The 24,825-nt window shown below is 50.3% G+C and overlaps 2 protein-coding genes and 1 long non-coding RNA gene across 7 annotated transcripts; all 3 read right to left on the bottom strand.

The window, feature by feature from the left end:
• Window positions 1-426: 426 nt before the first annotated feature.
• On the bottom strand, window positions 427-13,303 carry RSPH9 (radial spoke head component 9). 3 transcript variants are annotated; one of them, XM_045498370.1, is made up of 5 exons: window positions 12,958-13,295; window positions 9,446-9,611; window positions 6,868-6,997; window positions 6,263-6,409; window positions 427-662 (listed from the first exon to the last, which is right to left on the bottom strand). In XM_045498370.1, the coding sequence occupies exons 1-5, from the start codon at window positions 13,182-13,184 to the stop codon at window positions 502-504; spliced, it is 831 nt and encodes a 276-aa protein (XP_045354326.1). In that variant the 5' UTR covers window positions 13,185-13,295; the 3' UTR covers window positions 427-501. The 3 variants fall into 3 exon arrangements, with proteins under 3 accessions (XP_045354326.1, XP_045354328.1, XP_045354327.1); XM_045498372.1 differs by lacking the exon at window positions 12,958-13,295 and adding an exon at window positions 12,042-12,794; XM_045498371.1 differs by lacking the exon at window positions 427-662 and adding an exon at window positions 5,791-6,036 and having other exon boundaries at window positions 12,958-13,303.
• A 2,704-nt stretch (window positions 13,304-16,007) lies between these two features.
• On the bottom strand, window positions 16,008-21,621 carry LOC123608426 (MAD2L1 binding protein). 3 transcript variants are annotated; one of them, XM_045498377.1, is made up of 3 exons: window positions 21,561-21,621; window positions 20,196-20,461; window positions 16,008-16,936 (listed from the first exon to the last, which is right to left on the bottom strand). In XM_045498377.1, the coding sequence occupies exons 1-3, from the start codon at window positions 21,589-21,591 to the stop codon at window positions 16,424-16,426; spliced, it is 810 nt and encodes a 269-aa protein (XP_045354333.1). In that variant the 5' UTR covers window positions 21,592-21,621; the 3' UTR covers window positions 16,008-16,423. The 3 variants fall into 3 exon arrangements, with proteins under 3 accessions (XP_045354333.1, XP_045354331.1, XP_045354332.1); XM_045498375.1 differs by lacking the exon at window positions 21,561-21,621 and adding an exon at window positions 20,965-21,554 and having other exon boundaries at window positions 20,196-20,648; XM_045498376.1 differs by lacking the exon at window positions 21,561-21,621 and adding an exon at window positions 20,965-21,554.
• Window positions 21,622-23,706: 2,085 nt separating this feature from the next.
• Window positions 23,707-24,656, bottom strand: LOC123608428. Its single transcript, XR_006717228.1, has 2 exons — window positions 24,410-24,656; window positions 23,707-23,938 (listed from the first exon to the last, which is right to left on the bottom strand). It is a non-coding gene; the product is annotated as an uncharacterized LOC123608428 (long non-coding RNA).
• Window positions 24,657-24,825: the final 169 nt, after the last annotated feature.

Below are 24,825 nucleotides of genomic sequence, written 5' to 3'. Positions count from 1 at the left end.
TGGGAAGTGCAGGGGCCTTGAGCCCATTTCTAGCCAGTTACTGAACGTCAAGTCACTAATCCCTTGTGATAGGCCAAGATGGTTCCCTAGCCCTGTGTTGACCGCCTTCAGCTCTTCACCCTGCAGGGCTTCGAGGAAATAAGTTGAGCTGCCTTCCTCGGAAGGCTCCTGGCTGTCCCCTCCCCTCCCCCACTCCCAGCAGTTTCCACCCACCATCATCTCTCCATCTCTCTCTCCTCTCCTCTCTCTCTCTCTCTCTCTCTCTCTCTCTCTCTCTCTCTCCCCCCCTCCCCCCCTCCCTCGGCACATTCCAGCCCTCTGCCACTTGCTCCAGAGCTGGCTCTCCCAGCGCAGTGGCCTCTCCTCAGAGCCTGGCCACCAGATGAAGGTGGAGGTGTGGAGAAGCAGCAAAACAGAACAGACTGAGCAAATCCACTGCAATTTATGAAAATAATGTTCAGACTCTACATAAACCCTCCAGGCTGACACCCCTGCCCCCCCCTAGAGCATGAAGGGGAGGTCTATGTTCTTCTCACCGGTACCCACGTAGATGTAGCCACAGTTCTTGGTGCGGGGAGCATGGAAGAAGGTGAGGCCTGGCCAGAGCAGGCTGCGCAGCACCACCAGTGCGTTGCCCCTCTCCATCTGGATGCTCCAGGACCCTGGAAAGAAGCGGGCAGGAGGGGAGACCTTGGATGCCATGGAGCCAGAGCCCTACCCTGTGTGCAAAGGCCCTCAGTTCCTAGGCAGCCTGGCCTGGGTGCTAAGGTTCCGCTGGGAAAAGGGAAGACAATTTAATTATCTGGCGCTTTCCTCCTCCTGATTGCCTTTTAGCCATTTTGCTGCTCATTAAAACCACTTCCAGAGGGAGGGCAAAGGAAATGAAAAGAGGTGAAGCACACCCTAGTCCATTTTGTTCCTGTCAGCAAGTCTAGTTAAAGGTTGAGTGGGGGAGGAAGTGGAGTCTGCAGGCCGGGGAGATGGGGCCCAGCTCCGGGAGGCTTTCCCAGGCTTCCTTGCCCTATTTGAGAGGTAGTCACCAGTGGCCTGCAGTCCTGGTGCAGTCTGTCCTCTTAGCCACTTTGCTTTCTCTTCCGCAGCCCCAGAATCCTCTGCTCCGGGACGGATTAGACCTGACCGGGGACGCACAGAAGTTGGGCTGTTTCGGGCCTCCCAGCTCAATAGCCCTTCCTGGCAGCTGGGAGCCTGGGAGCCATGCTTGGCAGGAGGGGACTTGGGCTGCAGCTGATGAGCCTTTGTGTGTGCTGGGTTCTGCCCTGGATTTTTGCTCCCCAGACAGAAGCGGCCCAGCCCGGGGCTGAGTTGTGCAGCCATGAGGACTTGGCGGGAAGGGCCTGATCCAGCTCCAGAACCAAGGGAGGGAGCCCCTGTGTGGGAGGAAGGAGCCTGGGAAAATCGCCTCTGGATGCAGATCTGGAGCTTCTATTCCCCTGCGCACTGAGGCCTCTCCCCGGCCCAGCCACAGCTCTGCTCCGGGCCCTGCCAGAAAGGCAAATGCTTTGAAGGTTTTGGTGTTGGACCAGCCAGTGATGCACTGAGAGCTGCACTGAGGCCTTCATCGGCTGCCAGCTCGGCCCGGCTACTTGGCTCCCACCACCCCAGCTTCCCACAGGCCTCCTCCAGCCACGGCCCACCCTGGTCACTCCACACCCAACAGCCTCACGGCTCAGTCCGCACCCACCAGGGGCCACCCTGTGTCTGAGAGACCTGGCCACCGGGAGCCCCTGGGCCCAACGGCGGCTCAACCCTGCTCAGGGGGCCATCACCTTCCCCAGGTCAAAGCCAGAGCTTTCCCCGGGTGCATGTAGGTCAGCTGGCACAGGCCTGCTCAGGAGAGGCCGCCGGCTCAGAGCCCAGCTGAGCACTGCAGCAGCCTGCGCCAGGTGCCACCGCCCCTTCAGGAGAAGGTGAAGTAGGAGCCACAGTGTGGGCTTCACTCCACTCCCCCAAGCCCACACGGTGCTGGCCAGCGGCGTCGAGAAGGAAGAGGGCCCCTGGGTTACCAGCCCCGACTGGGGCACTGGCTGGCCAGAAAAGGGGGTAGTAGTTCCCCTAGCTCCTACAACTTTCCTGTCTGGGCACTTGAGGTTCTCTGCCTCCCAGACCTGCCCTCAGAGTTCGAGAGGCCCTAGCCTGCTGCTTTCCCAGTCACTCATTACAGAAAACAGGTTGCCTGAGGGCAATGAGAGCAAGGGTGTGACAGAACAAAGTGTCCCGGTGCACCGTATTCAGCTTTTGGCCAGAAGCACAGACCCCAGGAAGGTACGTTCCCTAACCACCCCCCGACCCAATCCAGTCACACACAGTACCCAGAGCACCATCTGGGGACAGTCCCTGCCCTTGGAGCCCACAGTCCCACAGCTTTCTTGAACTGAAAAGGGTCAGGCTCTGCCTCACTTGTCTCTGCCCACCCAGGAGGGCAGCTTACAGCCTGCCTGAGCCAAATGCCCTGGAGAAATGAAATCCTGGAGTCCCCCAGCCTAGACTGCTCTCAGTTCACAGTTGCCAGCCCTTTGACACACCCTGGCAGGGGCCGGCTCCTGACCTTCCCTTGCACAAGGCTGCCCACCTACAGTTTGGCCCCCTACCTCCTGCTCCCCAGTAGATGAAGGGGCCCCACCCCCACCAAGAGCAAGAGGAAAGATGGCAGGGATGCTAGAGAAATGCAGTGCCCCCACTGGGGTAAGGGGGCAGTGCCAAGCAGGCTGCAGGGTGCTGATGGAGAACGGAAGTGGCGTGTGAGGGCCCGGCCAGCCAACAGCACTGCCTCCCTCCCTCCCTTGCATTCCTGTCACACTCCTGTCCTCCTTGTCCCTGGCTCAGCTGGTCGCCCAGGAAACACAGACTCTCAACGTGCCAGGAGTCACGTAGCATCTACCTGGAGAGCCAGGCACTTGCTGTCACCTTCACCCACTTTTATTGCAAATGCTGGAAAGGCTGGACCCAGCCACTGCCACCATGTCCTCTCAGACTCCAGAGGAAGCAGCCTCCTATGGTCCTGGTCTCTCCCAAGTCCCCAAAACGCGCGTCCTGCTCCCTGGCAGCCAGCCAGTCCTCTACAAGCTGTTTTTTGATGATGTGTTGGGGGGCAAGTTAGTAAATCAGGAATGGAGCCTCTTGGCAGGAAGTCCTCCTGGGTTGCCCCAGGGTCAGGGGTCTCACTTTGCTAGTGGAAGCCTCAGTCTAGGGTACGTGTCATAATTACATTCTCCTGCCCTCCTGGAAAAAAGGGTAGCAAAGCTCTGAGATTACATTTGAGGGGGCGAGTGGGCCAGACTGGGGAACAGGGCTCTCCAGCCACAGCAGATGGTTTTAAACTTTCTCAAATCAGCCCCACACTTCTCACACACACAGAAATAGCCATGGGTCCCTTTTCTCAGAGCAGCCGCTCCCCCCACACCAGGGCCACAAGTTATGGGCAAGCCCCCTGGTCCAGAAGCACCCGTCAGCCAGGCTTCCAAGGGACTGGGTGGAAGGAGCCACCTGCACACACACCCCCAAGAGAAAGCTGATCTGGGCACTGTGTTCCTCACCTGTCTGCAGCATTCCTGACTCCTGTCCCCTGCCTCCTCCCCAACCAAGGCCACATTTGAAAGGTAGTTCTCCTGGCAGGCAGGCATCTTGCTGCCCTCTGCTGCCTGAACTGGGCGTTGCTGCCTGGCTCACAAGTGCTGGAGCCCAAGCGGTCCGGCACCTGGCAGCTTCCTGAGATCTGTGGGCTCCAGCCTTCAAGTGGGGTAAGGAGAGGAGCCCTGCTCCCCAGGGCACCGGTGACCTTTTGTGTGAGGCACCTTCTATTTTACATTTTCACTACCCATCCAGTTTCATTTGATCTTTCAAAACTGTGCGAGGCAAAGACGGTGTCCGTCTTGGGCACGACGGCATCCTGCAGCCTGGCACACGGCACCTGCTCAGTGGCTATCTGTTCAGTGAAAGGTTAAGGAGCACTGAACGGCAGAGTGCTGCCGAGAAGTCTGGCCTGACCTGGTGCTCCATCTGTCCCACCTGACTGCAGCCCAAGTTCCGAGAACTCTCGGCTGCTGCCCTTCATGCACAAGGAGGAAGGCTGCCCCCAAAACTACCCACTCCCACAAAACTCTGCAGACCCCAGGGCACAGCAGGACAGCCGGGGAGGGTACTGGTGGCACCAGGCAACGTCCCTCCTCATCCTCTCTTCAGCCAGGGCTTGCCCAGGAACAAGCTGCTGAGCTGGCCCTTCCTCCACAGGCACAGAGAGCAGGAGTCCTGGGGACAGGCCCAACCTAAACCATACCTGCTAACGGGTGACAGAGTCCCCTAAACAGTCACCTCAGTCCCAGAAAGGAAACTGATCCTACCTGGGCAGAAAGCGACTGCCCAAATCCATTCCTCCAGCCAGTGCTGACGTCCCAGGGAAGAACTCCTGGGCCCCACTTAGCAGCCAGGCCCCTGCAGCCACTATCTGCTTTGCAGACAGCCTCCCAGCACCCTCTGCTCCTTCCCTGGCAGGTAAGGGAGTCTGGGAGCAAAATCAGAGTGTCTGCTTTTCCCCTGACCACACACACTTCCATCCCCCACACCATGGGCCCCTTTCTAAGCTCCGGGAGGTTTGACTTGGGTACCCCTGTGTGGCAGCGGCGAGAGTGGCCATTCCTTGCTGTCAGCCCTTACCCACTTGGGACCATCACTGGCCCCTGGGATGCTTCAGTAGCCATGAAATGGCCTCCAGATCCTTGTGTGGCCCTATTTCATCCCTCCATGCACCAGTGCCTTATTGTCACAGACCTGTTCACGAGCCGCTGGCAGCTCCTGCCGCCTTGCCCCAGGCCTCCTACCCCTTGGCCTTCTCCATCCTCCCTGGCCTGCCCCAACTCCCCTCTAAGGCCTTTTTGCTGCTCAAAATAGCACTAATAGAATTCCTGATTTTCATTTGAGCCCCTACTGTGTGTGAGGCACTGCTATAAGCATTTTGTGTGCGCACTAACTCAGTTCTCACGACAACCCAATGAGGTAGAAAAGGTCAGTATTCCCTTGGGGGAATGAGGAAATGGAGGCACGGGGAGACTGAGAAGCTTGCCCGAGGTTACACAGCAAGTAAGTGGCAGATTCGGAATCCCAGCCCAGAGCCCTTGCCTCTGCCATCCCACTCTCACCCTGACTGGGAGTGGCCGTGGCTCCTCAGAAGTGTTTCCCCTGTGTGGTGGGCGTGGGTGTTGTCCTGCTGTTCCCACTACCCGCTTAGAAGGAAACACTAATCTACTTGACACCACAGTTCATGCCAGAGGCCTGGAGTCTAAGGCTCTAACATTTGCTGTGTCGTGGACTTTAGCCCTGTTTCTTCACCTGTAAAATGGGGATAACAACGGTCTCTACCTCCCAGGTTTGCTGTGACGATAAGGGATGGAGAGGGCTGAGTGTAATGCCTGGCACACAAGTAGTGCCATTGCTTTTATGTGTCATCATTACTATCCTTATCGCTGTCCCTAGCATTGCCATCATCAACAGCAGGTCCCTCCGGTTGGAGAAACACCAAACACGGGGAGGAAGAGGCAGGGGTGCTGCATCAGCACCTTGAGTCTGGCTCCCAGTTGCCCAGAGCCTGGCAACTGTCTTGGGCTAGGGCATCCGAGCAAAAGCGTCTTCCCAGGGCTTGCGAAGCTCAGAGGAAGGAAATGGGGTCTCTGTGACCCCATCCCCCAAACTCTGGGTGTGTGCCTGGGCCAGGTGGGCCCTGAAGAACGGGAAGACCTCGGAGGCTGCACGTCTTAAGGTTAAAAAGTACCACACACATAGCAGGAAGCAAATGTACAGAACTCATTTCCTTAGCAGGTGGTTTGCCCTTCGGTCGGTCAGCAGCCACTCACAGAGCACCAGCTATGTGATTAGCACCGGATCTAACCGCAGAACTTACAATGGAGATGGATGTGTGGCTGGTATTTTCAGGGATCTTTTCAGAGATGGTTGGGGGAGGATTCTCAACCTGCCTCCTTCAAGACCAATAATGGAAATCAGAAGAGGCACCGAGGGACTTCCTTTCTGTGGAAGACAGTACTTCCTTTTGTTTGCAGACATGTACCATCTGTTTATTATGAGCTGAGCCTGTATTGGGTCCTGGGGAAGCCCCCACCCTCAAGGACCTCCAGTGAGCCACCCGTTCTCACTCGGGCCCTTGGTTCCAATCTCAGAGGAGAATGGGAGATAGCATGGCCCACTGCTCTGACCTGGGGGCGGACCCAATGTCCTCAAGGTAATGGGCTATTACCTTTGGGGATGTCATGCTCTAAGGAGTCCATGAAGTCCAGGGAGGGATCCAGGTCAGCCTTCTCAAGCAAGGTCTTGTTCTTCAGCTGAACAGGCTCCCTGAAGTGGAAGTAGGAACTGAGCTTCTTGGCTTCAGACAAGGAGAGTCCTAAAAGAAGGTGGTATGGTCAGCCCCAAACCACACAGCACCCCCTTTCTCCACGCACAGGGACCACATGGAGGGGCCTGCAAACGACTCAGTCAGAGACTGACCGAGAACTAAAGGGAGAAAAAGGAGTAGTGTTCTGTCAGCCAAAGCTTGGCCCAGGCCCTGCAATGAGGAGAGATCAAGGAGGAAGAAGGTGGGAAAGGCAGGGAGCCCAGACCCACGCAAAGCCTGGGACCCAGGTAGGAGAACCCTCAGGCAGAAAAGAGTGGGGTCCAGTGACTGGGCAGCCCATGCCAACCACCGATGCCAGGCCATTGGGCACATCTTTCCAAGTGATATGGCCACAGCTGTTCTTTCTCTGAGGAAGTGAACAGTTTCCCCAGAATTCTCAGAATGTATCCGACTGTGCTTGGAAAGAGATGCTTTCCTGCCCTTGAGAGGGGCCCTGGAGAACTCACCTTCAAAAGTCCGATTGACATGGATAGGTCCAAAAGGGGTCTTAAAAAGGGCTCCTCGGGGGATGATAGCCACAGCCTTGTCAATCTGGTCGATGATAGACACCAAGCGGGTCTCTTCCTTGATCTGGACCTAAGGAGACGGGATGAGCCATCCTGCCAGAGTACTGTGCCCACTCACCACTGGTGCAAAGGCCCTCTGTATGACCATCTGACCTGGGTCACCACAGTGTAATGCCAACTCCATGGAAAATCATGCTGGGCAAGCCCTCGCCTTCCCTCCGCTCAAGATTTTCTTCCTTTCTTCCTTCCTTCCCTCCCTCCCTCCCTCTTTTTTAAATTGTTAATACAGACTGATCGTGCAATATTCAAAACTACTATAAAAAAGTAGTCTCTCTTGCCCCATCCCTAGCCCCCCAACTGCCTTCACTGGAGACAACCACCATTAACAGCTTCTTATATTCTCTTCCAGAAACATATCATATTTAAATGTTCTTATTTTGCCTTTTTAAATTTTTTTTTTCAACGTTTATTTATTTTTGGGACAGAGAGAGACAGAGTATGAACGGGGGAGGGGCAGAGAGAGAGGGAGACACAGAATCGGAAACAGGCTCCAGGCTCTGAGCCATCAGCCCAGAGCCCGACGCGGGGCTCGAACTCACGGACCGCGAGATCGTGACCTGGCTGAAGTCGGACGCTTAACCGACTGCGCCACCCAGGCGCCCCTTATTTTGCCTTTTTAAAATACAAAAGCAATCATGCTTGTTGTAGAATATTAGGTAATACAGAAATCATTTATTAAATACTTAAAGGAGGGGTGCCTGACTGGCTCAGTCGTTAACCAGCCAACTCTTGGTTTCTTTTGGCTCAGTTCATGATCTTGTGGTTCATGAGTTCAAGCCCCACATCAGACTCTGGGCTGATGGTGCAGAGCCTGCTTGGGATTCTCTCTCTCTGTGACCCTCCCAACTCTCTCTCTTCTCTCTCTCAAAATAATAAACTTTAAAAAATAAATCAAATACTTGAATTAAAACCACTTAAAATCCCACCTCCTAAAGAGAATCACTAATAACATATTGGTATATTTCCATATATATATATATATATATATATATATATATATAAACAAAATTAGAGTCACAGTTCATATTGTTTCAGATCCTGCTGCTCTTTAAATTAACATTATTTCTCAAGCATCACCTCATATTATAACATTTTTATGCAGATGAAATTTGGTTACAATCAATATCAAGGGTCACCCTGAATAAAAGGACTTCATAGAGGTGTCTGTGGGAAAAGCAGCACTTGACAGGGAAAATGTGTCACCAGGGACCCTGAGAGTCACTCAGCCACCTATTTCCCATGAGCTGCCAACAAGAAATTTTATAAATTAGATAGAAACTAAGACTCAGTATGTGGCCAGGCCAGGGGCTTCAACTGTGTCACCTCATGTAATATGCACAAGCCTACAAAGTAGTTATAAGTATCCCAATTTTACAGGAATAAGACTCAGGGGGGTTAAGTTTATCAGGGGGAAAGGGGAAGAGGAGTGGGGATGCCAGGTGAGGCATCACAGGCCTAGACCTAGACTTTTGGTATCATCCAGGTTCAAGGGCAAAGACTGTGTTTTGAATTCCAGGTTTGTCGAGTTTCAATATGTTGAGCTCCTTATGTTTTGACCTAGCAATTCCATTTGTAGGAATTGAACCTTCAGACAGTGTGAACATAAAATGGAAATGACGTTATGTACAAGGTCATTCACTGTGCCCCTGCTTGTCAGAGCTAAAACTTGGAGACCTGCATTTCATGAATAAGGCTCGTGAAATTTGGTACATTCATGCAATGGTAAAAAGAATGGGGAGGCTCTTTAGAGCACTGACATAGAAAGACCCCCAAAATATATTAGGTAAAAAAAAAAGCAAGGTGCAGAGCTGTGTTCATAATATGCTGCCACTTGTTTTCTCTTAAGATAAACAGAGACTATGTAGAGGTAAGGTATTTGCCGAGGCTTGCATTTGCATAAAGTGCCTCGGAAGTTGAGCTTCTGAAACTTTAATGTGTATTCGAATCCCCTTGGAATGTGTTAAAATTCAGATCCTGATCCCAGCCCAAGATTGTACATTCCTAACTGGCAGGGCATGGTGATGCTTCTGATCCAGACTGCAATTTGTGTAGCAAGATTTGGACACGCGTGCACATACACATACAATGGTTACATTGATGCCCCCCCTCTCCCAGAAAGTGGGCCTGGGTGACCAGTAGACAGGGATGATAGGGACATTTTCGCTAAATTCCTTTTTGTGTCTTTGAATTTCGAACCATGTGGATATATTATCTAGAAAAATAAAAACATATAAAAAGATACAAGAGGCTGTGCACATCCCAGTGCCCCAGAGCGCAACACAGACCCCCCTCTCCCCGCCCCTGCCCAGAGCCAGGTGGCTGACAGAGTGGCTCATCCACTCTCCCTCGTGTCGCTCAGGAGCTGAGTGGGGTTATGCTGATGCCCCCACAATTTCTATTGGGCTGGGTTCTGGATAGCCCAGGCTTTCTTTGTCCTCCTCCTCTTGTCTTCACTTACCACCACTTCCTCTTCAAGGACCTTTCCGCCCTCGTTTATCTTCTGCAGCTCAGTGTGTTCATACTCATGTGAGGGGTCCCCCATGAAGCGGCCCTTCACCACAGACGTCTGTGCCATCATATCCTCCGTGGCAGGGGGCAAGAGGCTCCACTCCATGCAGTTCAGGCTGCCAACAACATCCCCACGGACCTGGTTCCCAACTACCCCTCTCACTTAGGCTTCCTGCCACTGCCCCTTCTCTTGAGGGATGAAGCTCAAGAAAAGAGTCAGTCACAGCTCCCCCCTTGGAAGGTGTACCCCACCCCCACATGTGATGCAAATTCCATTTTATTTTGTAAAAGTTCACAAAAGCTTCATGTATGCCAAAATTCCAAGAACTTCTTCCTAGATATCTGCACTGTGAGATTCCTGATGAGTTTCTAGAACCTCAATTACAGGCAACTCCGCTTTGCTGAACCCCAAATTCATGCTCAGCCTGCCTACTGAACCAACAGCATGGCCGTCTTCCCGCATTTCTCAGGGAAGCCAGCTCAGGCCGCAGGACCCATCCTCTGAGGTCTCCAGCGCTGACCAGCCAGATGCTTCTTTCCCTTCCCACCAGGAGAGGGCATCCTCCCCTCCACTCTAACCCACTTGGCCTGTGTCGCAGGCTGCTCATCTTTCTGCCCTTCCCTCTCTCCTGGCTCCTTTCTCAACATCAAAACTTCTCAGCTTCCCAAATCAACACCCCCCAAGTCCATGGCCTGCTAAAAAATATCCTCTTCCTGTCCCCCTCTCCTCTCTCTCCAGCTCTGAATAATAATCTCAGAACAGGGGTGCCTGGCTGGCTCAGTCCGTAGAGTATATGCTACTTGATGTCAGAGTCATGAGTTCAAGCCCCACGTTGGATGGGAGGGCTACTTTGAAAAAAAAAAAAAAAAAAAAAAAAAACACACCTCAGGGGCACGTTGGTGGCTCAGCCGGTTGAGTATCTGACTCCTATTTTTGGCTTAGGTCATGATCCTGGGGTTGTGGGATTAAGTCTACTTGGGATTCTTTCTTTCTCCCTCTGCCCCTCTCCCCTACGCTCGCTCTCTAAATAAATATCCCAAAACAACTTGCTCTGTGAAAGCCTTTCTTCCCCTCCCCTTCACTCTGCCCACTACATGGTCATTTCTGCCCCCACCATCCCCAAAAAATGGCTTAGGAGGTCATTCATGGGACCTAAAAACCAACAAATGCATTCCATTTCTGTTTCCTTTGACATCTCCCTTCTCCCTCCTTCACTGCCCTAAATATTCCCAGGGATCTATTCTTGCCCCTCTTTTTCTCTCTGCAGGCTGGCCCACCTGACTCTTAAGAGACTTAGGTACTGTCTAGTTGGTATCCAGAATCCAACCACCTCTTACCACTCCACTGTTCCCTACTGGTCCAAGTCCCTGTCTACTCTTACCTAGATATTACAGTAGCCTCCTAACTGGTCTCCCCAATTCCATACCTGCTCCCCTTTCAGTCTCATTCCCACCCAACTGCTAGATCATGTCTCTGTGCACAAGCTTCCCATACTTCCCATGAAGCCCACTCCTTGCAATGCCCACAATGCCCTGCAAGATTGTCCTCGGTCCCTTACCTCTCTGACCTCATGTCTTACAATGCTCCTGCTCACTTACTCCTCTCCAGCCGCACTAGCTTCTATGGGGTTCCACCAACACTAAACACACATCTGCCTTGAGCTCTTTTCACTTGCCTGGAATTCTCTTCCTTCAGATAAACACATAGCTCACTTTCTCAGTTGCTTCAGGCCTCTCCACAAATGTTACCTTATCAGAGAGACTGTCTCTGATCGCCCTATTTAAAACAGTACCCCATCCTGTATTCTCTATCCCTCTCGGCACTGCGCACCAGCAGACATGCAATGTATGTGTGTTTATATATTGTTTCTCACACACACACACACACACACACACACACACACACACACTATAATGTAAATTCTATAAAGGCAAGGACTTTGTCTCATTTACTACTGAATTCCTGGTGCCTAGATCAATGCCTGGCACATAGTAGGTGCTGAAGAGATAAAATCTTATGGAACAAAATGAGTCCCAAATATTTATCTTCAGTCCAGATTTTTTTATCTGGACTTCAGATTTGTACTTTAATATGCCTCCTTATGACCCTGCTCCTCAGTCACCTCATATCAAGTTCACTGGGGCTTCCCTAGTCCTATTTCCGGATTTCTGTCCCTGTGGGTGGCACCAGCACTTACCCAACTGCCTTAGCTGGAAGGAGGGTCAACCTTGACCTCTTCTTCACCTGCCCCATTCAGACCCAAGTCCTGACAGTGCTACCGTCTACATCTTTCCCACCCATCTCCTCCCCTATTCCCTCAGCTACCTCTTCCTTTCAGTCTCCTTCATCCGGACACTGCAACACACTCCTGAATGCTCACCCAATTCCAGGCTGGCATGCCCACTCAGATATAAACAGGCTCTTGTTGCTTAAGGCCCCTCAATGGCTCCCCATAGCCTACAAACAAAGTTCAACCACCCCCTCCCCGAGCCTCTCCATCCAGTCTGCATAAACACCCTTGCCCGCCACTATCATGTTTACCTACCTGCTGTTCTCCCAAACACTCCAAGTCCATTGCAGCCAAGATTGCAGAACCATTCCCTCTAACTGGCATGCCTTTCCCTCACACCTTCCTGAGGAACTCATCAGCTTTCAGATCTCAACAGATCTCTAACTCCCTTAGCAGTCTTATTTAATTGCTCTCTAGAAGGCCTTGGTCCCCCTTTGTATACATTTCTGTTCAGGTGTTAACACACTTTGCTGTAATTGCAGGGTTATGTGTCAGTCTTCCTTCCTAGGATGTGAATAACTTGGAGACTGGTGAGACTCGGCCATCTTTGTAACCCTGTCTACACAGAACGCATCCAATCAATGTTGCATTGATGCACGACAGATACATGAAGTCTCCCAACTCCCTGCGGCCTGAAAGGGTTGTTTTGTAAGGTGGTGAGCTTCCCAGCATAGCTGCGGGTAGTCAAGACTAGCAGGATGGCCCTGTATGGTAGCGTCCAGTGAATTTTCCCCAGTTTGATATCCCTCTTCTACTATTCTGCATTGGTTCTCTACTTCCTAGACTGCCTCCTTTTGTGAGCCAACTCCTACTCCACCAAAGATGCTCCTGCATCCCCTTCTAAACAGTACTTCATTACCCTCCAGGGCTTCTAACCCTTTCCAAACTGCCCTCAATACCAGGACGTACCTAGCGTCCACTCCAGGTCTCCATTGTCCAGGAACTTTCACCTTGCTCTGCCTACGTTCTTAGCCCGGCCTCTATTATAAACCCACCAGCCTCCAAATTGTTCTCCTCCCCCTGTCCCGTCCCTGCTCTGCGCTGTTCTCATGCCTCCCACCCCCACCCCACCTTGCCCTATAGGCCTCGCTCCTTTCGATTCCATCCACACCCACCCCATCCCAGCCTCCTAGTGGCGCCCCCTTCAGTAGCCCGGGGCCTCTGCCTCCACCTGTAGAGGGTCTTGCGTGGTGCGAGCTGGTCCTCACTCAGGCCCTGCGCGATGTAATAATCGGCGACAAGGCCGAGGATGCGGCCCCAGAAGAGGACCCGATCATAGCGGTAGTCGCGTTTCACCAGCAGAAGAGAGGTAAGTAGAGAGGCCCGACGGTCCGGGCTGAGGCCCTGCCCACTGCCGGACGCCAGCTCCAGCGACAGCAGGAGGCTCTCTGCGTCCATCGTGCCCAAGGCTCGGCTCAACGCCTGCCAGGTTGCTAGGAGAAGCTGTCTCCATGGAGACCAAAGCCCTGCCCTCCGTAGGGCAGTAAGGATTCCACTCACTGCCTGTGGGCCCCGCCCTCTTAGAGCCTCAGGCCAGCCCTGCTCCCCACCCAGCCCTTCAGAAAAGCTGGGTCGCACACTAGCTCCCATACTTTCCTTCTTGCGTTGGGGACCTCATGTGTTCAGCTGTGACAGTAATGGCGTAGTTTCCCCTAACATAGGTAGACTACAGTGTGGGATTGAAGGTCCCCAGTTCCATAGATATTTTTGCCTTTCCCTGAGCCCTTCAAATAGTTGACATTTATTGAGTCCTCATTCTATATGGAATGGGGGCTTGGGAAGAAAACAGAACAGTGACATTAGCCGTATTATTTCACTCCAGTTGTGTCCCTTCTTAGCCTCAGAATTGTGTAAAGAATTTGTGATCCTCCTGGCTCTAAAAGTCTAAGAATCTGGAGCACCTACGTGGCTCAGTGGGTTAAGCACCCAACTCTTGATTTCCACTCAGGTCATGATCTCGCAGTTTGTGAGTTCAAGCCCCCCATTCCGCTCAGTGCTCACAGCGCAGAGCCTATTTTGGATCCTCTGTCTCCTGCTTTCTGCCCCTCCCCTGTGCATGCTCTCTCCCTCAAAAATAAACAAACACAATGGGGCGCATGGGTGGCGCAGTCGGTTAAGCGTCTGACTTCAGCCAGGTCACGATCTCGCCGTCCGTGAGTTCGAGCCCCGCGTCGGGCTCTGGGTTGATGGCTCAGAGCCTGGAGCCTGTTTCCGATTCTGTGTCTCCCTCTCTCTCTGCCCCTCCCCCATTCATGCTCTGTCTCTCTCCGTCCCAAAAATAAGTAAACGTTGAAAAAAAAAATTTTTTTTTAAAAATAAATAAACACTGAAATAATAAAAAAGTCTAGGGATCTAAGATAATTAATCCCCCTGCCCCCACCCCCCAAGTCCTACAGAATGGGGTCCATCGTTCCATTCTCTTCAGTCTTCATGAGATGTCTATTTACTCCTTCCACAGGACTATTCCACCCAAGTGACAAATGGAAACCTAGGCACTGGGCAAGGTACAGAGCTACACCTTGGGAAAACAGGATGTGAAGAGAAATAAAAAAAAGGATGACATTTACAAAAAGGATGACATCACTTGCCACCTACATTTAGCTATCTCGGGCACCACAAGAGTTGCCTTTAGGCCCAAATGGTAGCAACACATGAAAGGCCAGAACCCCACTGCAGCTGGGGCTCTTCATTTCACACCCACCTCTGGAGTCCCCAGCCAAGGTCAAACAGATGAACAGATGCCTACAGCAAGCTTGTTGTCAGGGAAAGAGATTGGACTTGTTAATATTACCTGATCTCATTTCTGGATTCCTTTGGAGAGGACTCATGGAATTAGAATGACCTGAGCCCCAGTGCCAAGCCAAGAGAGAAATAAGTGTCTAAATTACCCAGATAATTACTTTGTTTTGATTATCTGGACATTGTTTATAAAGACTTTTAAAATTTGAGGGAGCTGATGGTCTAATGTGTCTTCCATCTCAAAAAACAATTTGTAACTCCCCTGTTGAAAACTCTCCCTCTGCTCAGACTTTTGGTCTATCCATTCCCAAGTGGGAGGTATGGCCCCGTTCCTTTTGTAAGGCAACATCCTCAGATAGAAAACTAGCAGAAATTCTAACTGGTGAAATAGGCTTCAATTGGTCATAGCCCTGAAAGTAACTCAGACCTTTTGTTCTCATTGATTCCAGATTTACTTACCACTTATTAATGGCAGGTGCCTTGTCAGGAACCATTGTGAAGCCAGAAAAGGAAGTCCTGAGGCCTTCCGGTGCTACCACTTTTGGCAGACTCAATCAGGTTAACTATTTCAGAGGAAGACCACACAGTACTAAGCCTCTGGAGCCAAGTGGACTGGGTTAGAATCCAGGTTTCACCATGTAGGCAAGTTGTTCAATTTCCCCAAGCCTCATCTATAAACTGGGAACAATACGTACTATGGAAGGTTGTTACATGAGATAATGTATATAAAGTGCTTAAAATGTAATATACAATATAAACTATTTTTTTCTTAAAAGACAAAAACATTCTTCTTAAAAATAAAAAATAATAAATATTTATATTGTCCCCATTTACACACACACACACACACACACCTACCTACCTACCTATCTCCAACACCAGCAAGGTAAGGATTCTGTCTTCAATTCGCTTCCAAGAAACAAGCAGGTGTTCTCAGGAACTAAGAGCATCAGTGCTTAGCAGTCAGGACACCATCAAGCCGGAGAGAACAGCAAGGATCAGGAGGGCCAATTCAGAGGTGCAGCTGAGGAGGAACTGCCACAGGCAGGAGAGCAGGGTTTGCCTAAGGACAATACTGCCAACAGTAACTGCCAGCGGTGACCACACAGCTGCAATGGAGACAGGCTAGGCAGAATCCCCAAAAGGCCATTTGGCCTCAGGAGCAGATCCCACAGGCTTTACAAAGACTCTCTCTTAGCCCAGTCTCTCAGCCCCCTTCCCCTGTGTGACCTGGGGCACACATACTTTAATGATCACAAATACCAGTATGTGACAAGGAAAAAATGCCAGGCTAGGAGTCAGCTGATGAGGACTCTAGTCCCAACTCTGACATCAAAGTGTTATAGAACTTTGGCCAAGTCTCTTAACTTCCCAGATCAGCCTGGGGCTGATAAAGAGAAAGAACTGCAGTCGAAAAAATCCTAGAAACCCTGGAGCATAAGAGACCAAGGAGAAAGATAAAATATTCCATCTGAACCTGGAAATCTTTAAAACAAGAGTCTCAGATAATTTAATATGGATCCATTCATTTTTACATTTCAGTTCATTATGTCCCTGGTAAAAATTCTGAAAGGCCACAGCAAAAAGCCACTTCCATTAGAGTGTCTGTCTATGGACTCATACTTGTTTTCCATCCCTGAACAGAAATGCCTCACCTAGCACCTTCTGGGAAAATCAACCTTTGATTCAAAGAGATGTTGTTCAATGATAATTATGACAGCCACAGCCATACAATCAGCCCACCAGGAAGTCTGAGGAAGGGAGGCAAGCAGCCGGAAGAACAGAACATTCCTCTCACCAGGAAACAACTCTAGCTCTAAGCAAAAGATGGGTGACCTGGTGCCAGAGGGGGAAAGATAACTGAAGCCATTGTGTTCATGATTAAGAAGCACCCCCATTCACTCATGGAAGCCTTTAAGTGTCACTGGTGCCTGGAACCAAACATAGTCCTCCCAGACTGTGGATGGGATAGAGGGCCTGCCACAGGACAGGGTCACAGTCAGTTTGTGACCCCGGGTAGGCACTCGGTAGTTGAGCTTGGGTCGAAACCAATCTTCTCCACAGTCACGGTGCCCCTGTGCCATGACAATGGTGCCCATGAGTGGAGGAGCCTGTAGCTCACTGAAGGCATCAGCCATGAAAATGGCTCGGAAGAGACGGCGCAAACAAGCTGCTGTGCTCAGGCTCTGGTCCATGCTGTTGGGGGCCAACCGGGACAAGTCAAGCTCGTAGAACTCCTTGGGATTTAGGGCACTGCCACCAAGGAGGATTAGCACTCGGGGTACTAGTGTCCGGGCAAAGAGACCCTCTAGGTGGCTGAGGACACTCTCCAGTTCTGCCAGGGATTGTTGGCATTTCCTGCTGCTCACCTCAACAGTGGCCCGAGGCTTCTTCTTCATCACCTCTTCTGCCTGTGAGGACAAAGAATGGTGAAAGGGAAGGATAAGATGGGGGAAGCCATTGCCCTCTGAAGATATCTGTTGGGATGCAGTAGACTTCTGGGACTGGGCTTCCACGGCAAAGACGCTGGATTTTATCAGAGGGCAATAAATCAAAAAGGAAAATGTATTCTTTGTACAAAACCATATTTTTTCCCACATTTAGAACAGAAAGACAGGTGGGAATACAAACTGGTGCAGCCACCCTGGAAAACAATATGGAGGTTCCTCAAAAAATTAAAAATAGAACTACCCTATGACTCACCAATTGCACTACTAGGTATTTATCCAAACGATACAGGTGTGCTGTTTTGAAGTGACACATGCACCCCAATGTTTATAGCAACACTATCAACAATAGCCAAAGTATGGAAAGAGCCCAAATGTCCATCGACAGATGAATAAAGAAGATGTGGTATATAAATACAATGGAGTATTACTCAGCAATCAAAAAGAATGAAATCTGGGGCGCCTGGGTGGCGCAGTCGGTTAAGCGTCCGACTTCAGCCAGGTCACGATCTTGCGGTCCAAGAGTTCGAGCCCTGCGTCGGGCTCTGGGCTGATGGCTCAGAGCCTGGAGCCTGTTTCTGATTCTGTGTCTCCCTCTCTCTCTGCCCCTCCCCCATTCATGCTCTGTGTCTGTCTCAGGGTAAACGTTAAAAAACAAAACAAAACAAAACAAAACAAAAAAACCAGGGAGGGAAACAAAAACATAAGAGACTCAAATATGGAGAACAAACAGAGGGTTCCTGTAGGGGTTGTGGGCTACACGGGTAAGGGGGCATTAAGGAATCTACTCCTGAAATCATTGTTGCACTATATGCTAACTTGGATGTAAATTAAAAAATAAATAAAAATAAATAAAAAGAACAGAAAGACAGTACTCCGAAGCAGGAGAGCATCTGGAAATAAGCAACTAAAATAGTCAAGGAGATCTGGTGGCATGGCAAGTAGCAAATTTTGCTGTGCCATGAGTGACAACAGGAAATGGGGATAATTTGGCTTGAGAAAGGTGATTCTGCAGTTGGTCTTCCAGTTAAACATGAAAAATTGAACACATGCTTATTTGTGGTCCCATCTGAAATACTACTAAATGAGGGGAAAAGGAAGGGGAAAAAGGAAGGGAGGGAGGGGGGAAAGAAAGAATTCCCAAGGGCAAAGAGAACTGGGAAACAGACAAAAGCAACAACAAATTTTTGGAAAACAGAAGGCACATGGAAGAGTTCAAGGGAGCTTATTACCAAGCGCTAACAGAGGGAAGGCCCATGAAAGCAAAATGACTCATACTGCAGAACCCCAGAAAGGCTTAGGAACTGGCAATTCAGGCATCACAGAAGAATGAAAAGAGGGGACTGCATGAAAACCTCTGTGAGGACCCTTAGATCACCTGCCAATTTCCTCCACCCAGTCTTCTCCAGAGAGAAGACTTTCCAATACTGATGTTTTAGAGTCCTCCAAAGAGACCACGAGATTCCTACCCAGTATCCTTGAAGTGAAGTCTATCAGCTCACAAGGCCCAGCCAGGCATACAGAGCTTTCACCGATTTATGGGTTTTTTTTTTTTTAAATATTTAGGGGCACCTGGGTGGCTTAGTCGGTTAAGTGTCCGACTTCAGCTTAGGTCATGATCTCACAGTCCGTGAGTTTGAGCCCCGCATTGGGCTCTGTGCTAACAGCTTGGAGCCTGGAGCCTGCTTCAGATTCTGTGTTTCCCTCTCTCTCTCTGCCCCTCCCCTGCTCATGCTCTGTCTCTGTCTCAAAAATAAATTAAAAAAAAATTTTTTTAAATAAAAAATGTTTATTTTTGAGAGAGAGAGAGAGAAAGAGAGAGAAAGGGGCAGAGAGGGAGACACAGAATCTGAAGCAGGCTCCAGGCTCTGAGCTGTCGGCACAGAGCCCGATGTAGGGCTGGAACCCATGAACATGAGATCATGACTTGAGCCAGTCGGACACTCAACTGACTGAGCCATCCAGGTATCCCTCACCAGAGACAGAATAAAAGCCTCTAACATGACCGAGACCAAAACAGGAAAATGAATCTAAAAGAAACTGAAAGGAACAGAGGACAACTTCAAAAATACAGCAATTAATATTCTCAAGTAAAAGAAAATCATATAGATGTGAAACAACAGGATGCTATTTAAAAAAGAAACATGATGGGGCACCTGGGTGGCTCGGTCGGTTAAGCCTCCGACTTCAGCTCAGGTCATGATCTCACAGTCTGTGTGTTCAAGCCCCGCGTCGGGCTCTGTGCTGACAGCTCAGAGCCCAGAGCCTGTTTCAGATTCTGTGTCTCCCTCTTTCTCTCTCCTCCCCCGCTCATGCTCTGTCTCTCTCTTCTCAAAAATAAATAAATGTTAAAAAAAATTTTTTTTTTTTTTTTTTTTTTTTTTTTTAAGAAACATGAGAGGCATCTGGGTGGCTCAGTTGGTTAAGCATCCAACTCTTGATTTCCACTCAGGTCATGATCTCACAGTTTGTGGGTTTGAGCCCCGTGTCAGTCTCTGTGCTGGCAGCATGGAGCCTGCTTGGGATTCTCTCCCTCTCTATCTCTGCCCCTACCCCACTTGTGCACGCACGCTCTCTCTCTCAAAATAAATAAATAAGCTTAAAAAAAAAAAAAAAAGAAACATTGCCAAAAAAGAAAAAAATTACAGAAGTGTTAGAATATCAAGTCAAGGAAGCCCCCCATAAAGTAAAACATAAAAACAAAGAGATGAAAATTTGGGGAGATGGGGTGCCTGGGTGGCTCAGTCAGTTAAGTGTCTGACTTGATTTCGGCTCAGGTCATGATCTCACAGTCTGGGAGTTCCAGCTCCAAGTCAGGCTCTGTGCTGACCCTGCCAAGCCTGCTTCCCTCTTTCTCTCTCTCTGCCTCTCCCCTGCTTGCACGCTCATTCTCTCAAAATAAATAAATAAACTCAAAAAAATAAAAAAAATAAAAAAAACTGGGGGAGAAAAAACACTAAAATTACAGGGTCAGTTCATGAAGCCAAAATGCAACACAATAGCAGTTTTCCAAAAAAGAAAATGAGAAAATGGGAGAGGGGTTAGGCTATCAATATCAATGACTGGGGTGAGGAGAAACTGACTAAAGTCCTGGGGCTGAAACACATTCCTTACAGCTGCTTAGGCTGACAGGCCCTGAAGACTCTTCAGAACCCCTTTACAGGTGTCTACGGTCTAATCATCACAGTCTCCCCACCAGCTTTCTCCCAAAGCCTGTGCCTACCTGGGGAGAAGGTTTTCGGTAGAAGTGCTTAAGCTGTTCATAGGGCAGAGGCAGTTGTTGGCGTTGGTACATGATATGCTTTAGAAGTTCACAAGTAAACCGACAGCAGCCTTCCTGGCTCACAGGCCCGGGAAACACCACTGGCACCATGCAGTCTCTGGGGCGAAAGGGCTCCGAAAGGTTGGAAGGTTCTTGAGCGGAGGCAGTCTCAAGTAGTTCTATCTGGGGGGCGTGGGTTTCCTCTGACTTCTCATACCATTCCAATTCTAGTAGGTGCGCAGAGGAACAAGGCAGACACTTGAAAAACTTAAAAGCCAAAGTCAGTCTTCTCATTCCCTTGTACTGCGGAGGGAACAGCCCGACACATTCCCTCCGCAAACTCCTGTGTGGGTGGCGGCTAGGAGACTCCCGACCCCAGACGCTTACGGGGATTTAAGTGACGCTGGATGGAAGCTGGGGGAAAGGAGAATTTCAGACACCGTGACCAGGCCTCCGCTCAGAAAGTGGAATCCCTGATCTGGGGAAATTAGTTTACTGTAACTGTAATCAACCGGGGTCCAGAGTGCCGCCCAGAGGAAGACAACAGCGGGGACGAACCAGTGGGATCCAGGACCCAGGGGGCGATGGAGTCCGTGGGGCCGGGCGGGAGCCAGGAAATGGGGACAAGGAAGAAGGGCCAGAGAAAGGGTCATGGGCTAAAAGGCTGGAGAGCGGTGTAGAGAAGAAGCAGGTCCCCAAGGCTCCCCGAGCTCCGGACCCCAGTCCTTACCAGGTACTGTGGCCGGACACAGCACTTCCGACTCCGGAGCCGCCATCACTACCTCCTCCCTCTTCTCCGTGCGGTTTGAACAGGCGCCCCGCGAGGTATCATGGGAAGCCCACGCCTCCACTTCCGCTTCGGCGGTGGAGGGGCGGGGGCACTGCACCGCCGCAGTAATGGAGGCTGGGCCGAGCTAGGTTTTGATCCCTGTGCTCCCTAGCAACACTCCCTCACAGGTACGCCGAGCCCTAACTGTACAGAGAACCCACGCTGTCTCAGACACTAAGTTCTGCCTTCCAGAGGACCCTCGCCCTCACGCATTCTCTCCTGCGTTCACTATTCGCTAGGCACCTACTTCGTGCCAGGCCCTGTCCTAGGTGCTGGAGACTGTGGCAAACAGGAGGCAGTCGCTGTCCTCAAGGGGTTTGCCACCTATAAATACGATCCCACGTGATGAATTATATACAGTGAGGTGTGCATGGGCTGTGGATGCGAAGAACCGAGTGCCTAACCTAGCTGATGTGGAAGAGAGGGGTGGTCCCAGAGGAAATGTGCCCAAGAAACTGTGACCTATAGGATGAGTAAAGGTAAAGAGGAGGACCTACCTATCCTGGAGACCTTGAGAGACAAGAGCATCCTTCATCCAAGGAATGAAAAGGGTTCACAATGGGGCGCCTGGGTGGCGCAGTCGGTTAAGCGTCCGACTTCAGCCAGGTCACGATCTCGCGGTCCGTGAGTTCGAGCCCCGCGTCAGGCTCTGGGCTGATGGCTCGGAGCCTGGAGCCTGTTTCCGATTCTGTGTCTCCCCCTCTCTCTGCCCCTCCCCCATTCATGCTCTGTCTCTCTCTGTCCCAAAAATAAATAAACGTTGAAAAAAAAAATTAAAAAAAAAAAAAAAAAAAGAAAAGGGTTCACATTATAAAGAGTTAAGGCTGTGGTAGACAAACAGGATCCAGATTATGGCAAAGCTTTATAAGCCATGTTAAAAAGTTTAAACTTGATCCTGTAGGGGGATGAGGAAGCTTTGAAAGCTTTAAGTAGGGGAGTGACATGATTAAATTTATAAATTTAATCTCTACACTGGCTGCAGTGGATAGATTATATTACAGGGAGGATGAGAGAGGAAGCAGGAATACCAATGAAAGCTAGTGACTGCGGTTACCCAAGTGCATTGATAAAAGAGGCCTGAACTATGGCAGTCACGGTAGGGTGGAGAGAATTGGGTGAACCCTAGAGATATTTAGGATGTCCAATGACCATGACTTGGTGGTTGTCCCCAGGAAGAGGAGAAGGGATAGAGACTACTAAGACAAGCAGGTTTTTTAAGATGAACAACTATATGGCCAGTTGTGCCATTCAATGAAGGGAGAACACTAAAGGAAGACCAGGTTTACTGGTGTGTAGGTATGGAGAAAAGATGAGTTCCATTTTTTATATAGTGAGTTTCCTGTTCCATTGGACAGTAAAGAGATATTTAGGAACACCATTGATAATAGAGATGTGTTTGAGAGTCATCAGTATAGGTGTGTATAAGATCACCCAGGGAAGGCAAGTAGAATAAGGATGAGCTAGGATCCTGAAGACACTAATATTTAGGGGATGAGCAGAGAGAGAAGAGACAGTGGAGGGGAGTAAGGAGTAGCCAGAGAGGTATAATGAAGAATAAACAAGTGTGTCATGGAGGCCAGGAGGGGTGTGTCTCAGGAAGTAAGGAGCAGAAATCAAAACATACTATAAAAGTACAATGATTAAAATACTGTGGTGTTGGATCAGGAATAAACAAACAAATAATAAAACAGGAGAGAGTCCAGAATCAGATCCATGTGTATGTAGATCTTAGTGTATGATGAGGGTGACTTTTTAAAACAAGTAACTTGAGACAGCTCCCTATCCGTTTAGAAGGGAAAAAAATCAAATTAGTTCATACATAAGGATAAATTCCACATGGATTAAAGATCTAAACATAAAAATAAACCTCGGGGCTCCTGGAGGGCTCAGTCAGTTAAGCATCTGACTCTTGATTTAGGCCCAGGTCATGATCTCACAGTTTCTGAGTTTGAGCCTCCCATCGGCTCTGTGCTGGTGGTGCAGACCCTGCTTGGGCTTCTCTCTGTCTCTCCCTCTCTCTCTGCCCCTCCCCTGCTCGTGTGCTCTCTAAATAAATAAATAAATAAATAAATAAATAAATAAATAAATAGCTTAATTAAAAAATTGGGATGGAGGAAGTGTGTGTTGGGTGGCTGAAAGACCCAGGAAGATGAGAGGACAAGTGTTATCAGGTGAGTGCAGCAGGCCCTGGTTATCAAGAGAGCCCAGAGCTGGTGGTGGTGAGAATGTTGGGGGAATGGACTTGGCTCTCCCAACCCCCATCCTTCTTGAGATCTCTTCCTGAGTTCCTCAGTCTCAGCCTCTATTAGCAGTTTCCCTGGAGGGGTTGTGCCACTGGCTGGAGTTGACCTCTGCAGTATAACCTTCCTTCAGTGGAACAGAGTCGAGAAGAGAGAAGTCATGTGTGCTTTCAACCACTGAAGACCACAAAATTGGCTGGATCTGCTAGGCCCTTTTACAGATTTTGGTCCTTCTACTCCCACTGCTTTGGGGAGTTATGCCACGTGGACAGCAACCACCTTGCCTCCCTCCTTGTGGTCGAGGGGAAGCCAAGGACTCCACCAGGTCTGAACTCCTGAAAGGATCACCAGAGGTGAGCCACTGCTGCTGCTGCTGCTTCTAGTTTTCCAGGGAAAACTGAGATCTGGAGGGAAGGGCCTTTTTACTTCTTGGCTGTGTGAGAGCATCTCGATGTTTGTGAAAGAGGGGAAGTGGGCACAGGGTGAATGGTGAATCATGAGACAGCCATGGGGCTAGGAATTGAACCTTGGCGTCCTGACTCCCAGCGCAGCAACATGCTTCTCCACTTTGCCTTTCTCGTGTCTTGTACACTGGTTTCTGTCGCTGTGTTTCCTCTTTGCCGACTGCAAGAGCCCTAAAAAGCAAGAGAGATAGCTTGGCAGGAAAGTCAAAAGTCAATAATCCCCTGGGCTCTTGGCCAAGTTTCTATTACCTGCTACTTCCCCCCAGCCACAACCTTAGCAGTGGCTGACGTAACCGGAGCCCCAGCCCCGCCCCAAGTGGGGGCCAGGCCCCTCCCACAGCCCTGGTTATTTTAAAACTAAACTCGCTGTGCCGGGATTGGTTCTACTTCAAAACAAAGGGGAGGGGTAATTCTCGCTGTGGGCATCCTTGTAGCCCTCAGGCTGCAAGGCTGGTTTACGGGTTTGGGCCTCGTGTCGATGGCACCGCGGTGTCTCGGGTTGCTAAAACCAGCCCCCGGAGGGTGCCAGCCTGGTAATAAAGCAGTGACTACTGTGTAAAGGTGGCATAATCATCGCAACAATAACAGCCGTAATTAGGCTAACCACCATCTGCCTCCGCCCTGGCATTCGCCCTGACTCACCCCGACGGCACGCCAGCAGTCAGGGAAGAAATTGAGGCGGGGTGGAGCCAGCCGGCTGGAGGGATCAGTCTCCGTGAATTTTGCAGCTCTTCAGGTCCAAAACCTGTTGTCTGGGATCTCGCTAAGGGCCCAAACCCTGGAGCGCCCACAAAGCTCGATTCTGATGTAAGCCCTCGGTTTCGGGTGACTGTCCCACCTCCAGGCCGCCGGGCTCCTAAACTTCCCCTTAAAGAGGCCCTAAGAAAAGACCCACTCACAGCGCCGAGATTGAGAACCAGACTACAGCTCCCCTAGGCCTTTGCGCTCAAAGGCTCGCTCCTTGCCTACGCCCCAAAGCCGCCCCTCGGCCCCTTGAGCCGCAATGCCTCCTGGGAGCTGTAGGGCAGCAGGCAGCTCATTTAATGGAGATCCCAGAC

Source organism: Leopardus geoffroyi, chromosome B2 (genome assembly GCF_018350155.1).
Source record: "Leopardus geoffroyi isolate Oge1 chromosome B2, O.geoffroyi_Oge1_pat1.0, whole genome shotgun sequence".
Classification (NCBI taxonomy): domain Eukaryota; kingdom Metazoa; phylum Chordata; class Mammalia; order Carnivora; family Felidae; genus Leopardus; species Leopardus geoffroyi.
The sequence above is the reverse complement of the archived record's forward strand: the minus strand, read 5'-3'. Positions and strand labels throughout refer to the sequence as shown.

Excerpts from the sequence above, each read along its gene's own strand:
- LOC123608426 (XM_045498375.1), bottom strand. The coding sequence starts at position 20,528 with ATGAGAAGACTGACTTTGGCTTTTAAGTTTTTCAAGTGTCTGCCTTGT. Across the intron at positions 16,937-20,195 it reads ACCGAAAACCTTCTCCCCAG|GCAGAAGAGGTGATGAAGAA; the intron begins GTAGGCACAGGC and ends TTGTCCTCACAG.
- RSPH9 (XM_045498370.1), bottom strand. The coding sequence starts at position 13,184 with ATGGACGCAGAGAGCCTCCTGCTGTCGCTGGAGCTGGCGTCCGGCAGT. Across the intron at positions 6,998-9,445 it reads TCCTTGAAGAGGAAGTGGTG|GTCCAGATCAAGGAAGAGAC; the intron begins GTAAGTGAAGAC and ends CCGTCTCCTTAG. Across the intron at positions 663-6,262 it reads AGAGCATGACATCCCCAAAG|GGTCCTGGAGCATCCAGATG; the intron begins GTAATAGCCCAT and ends GCTTCTTTCCAG.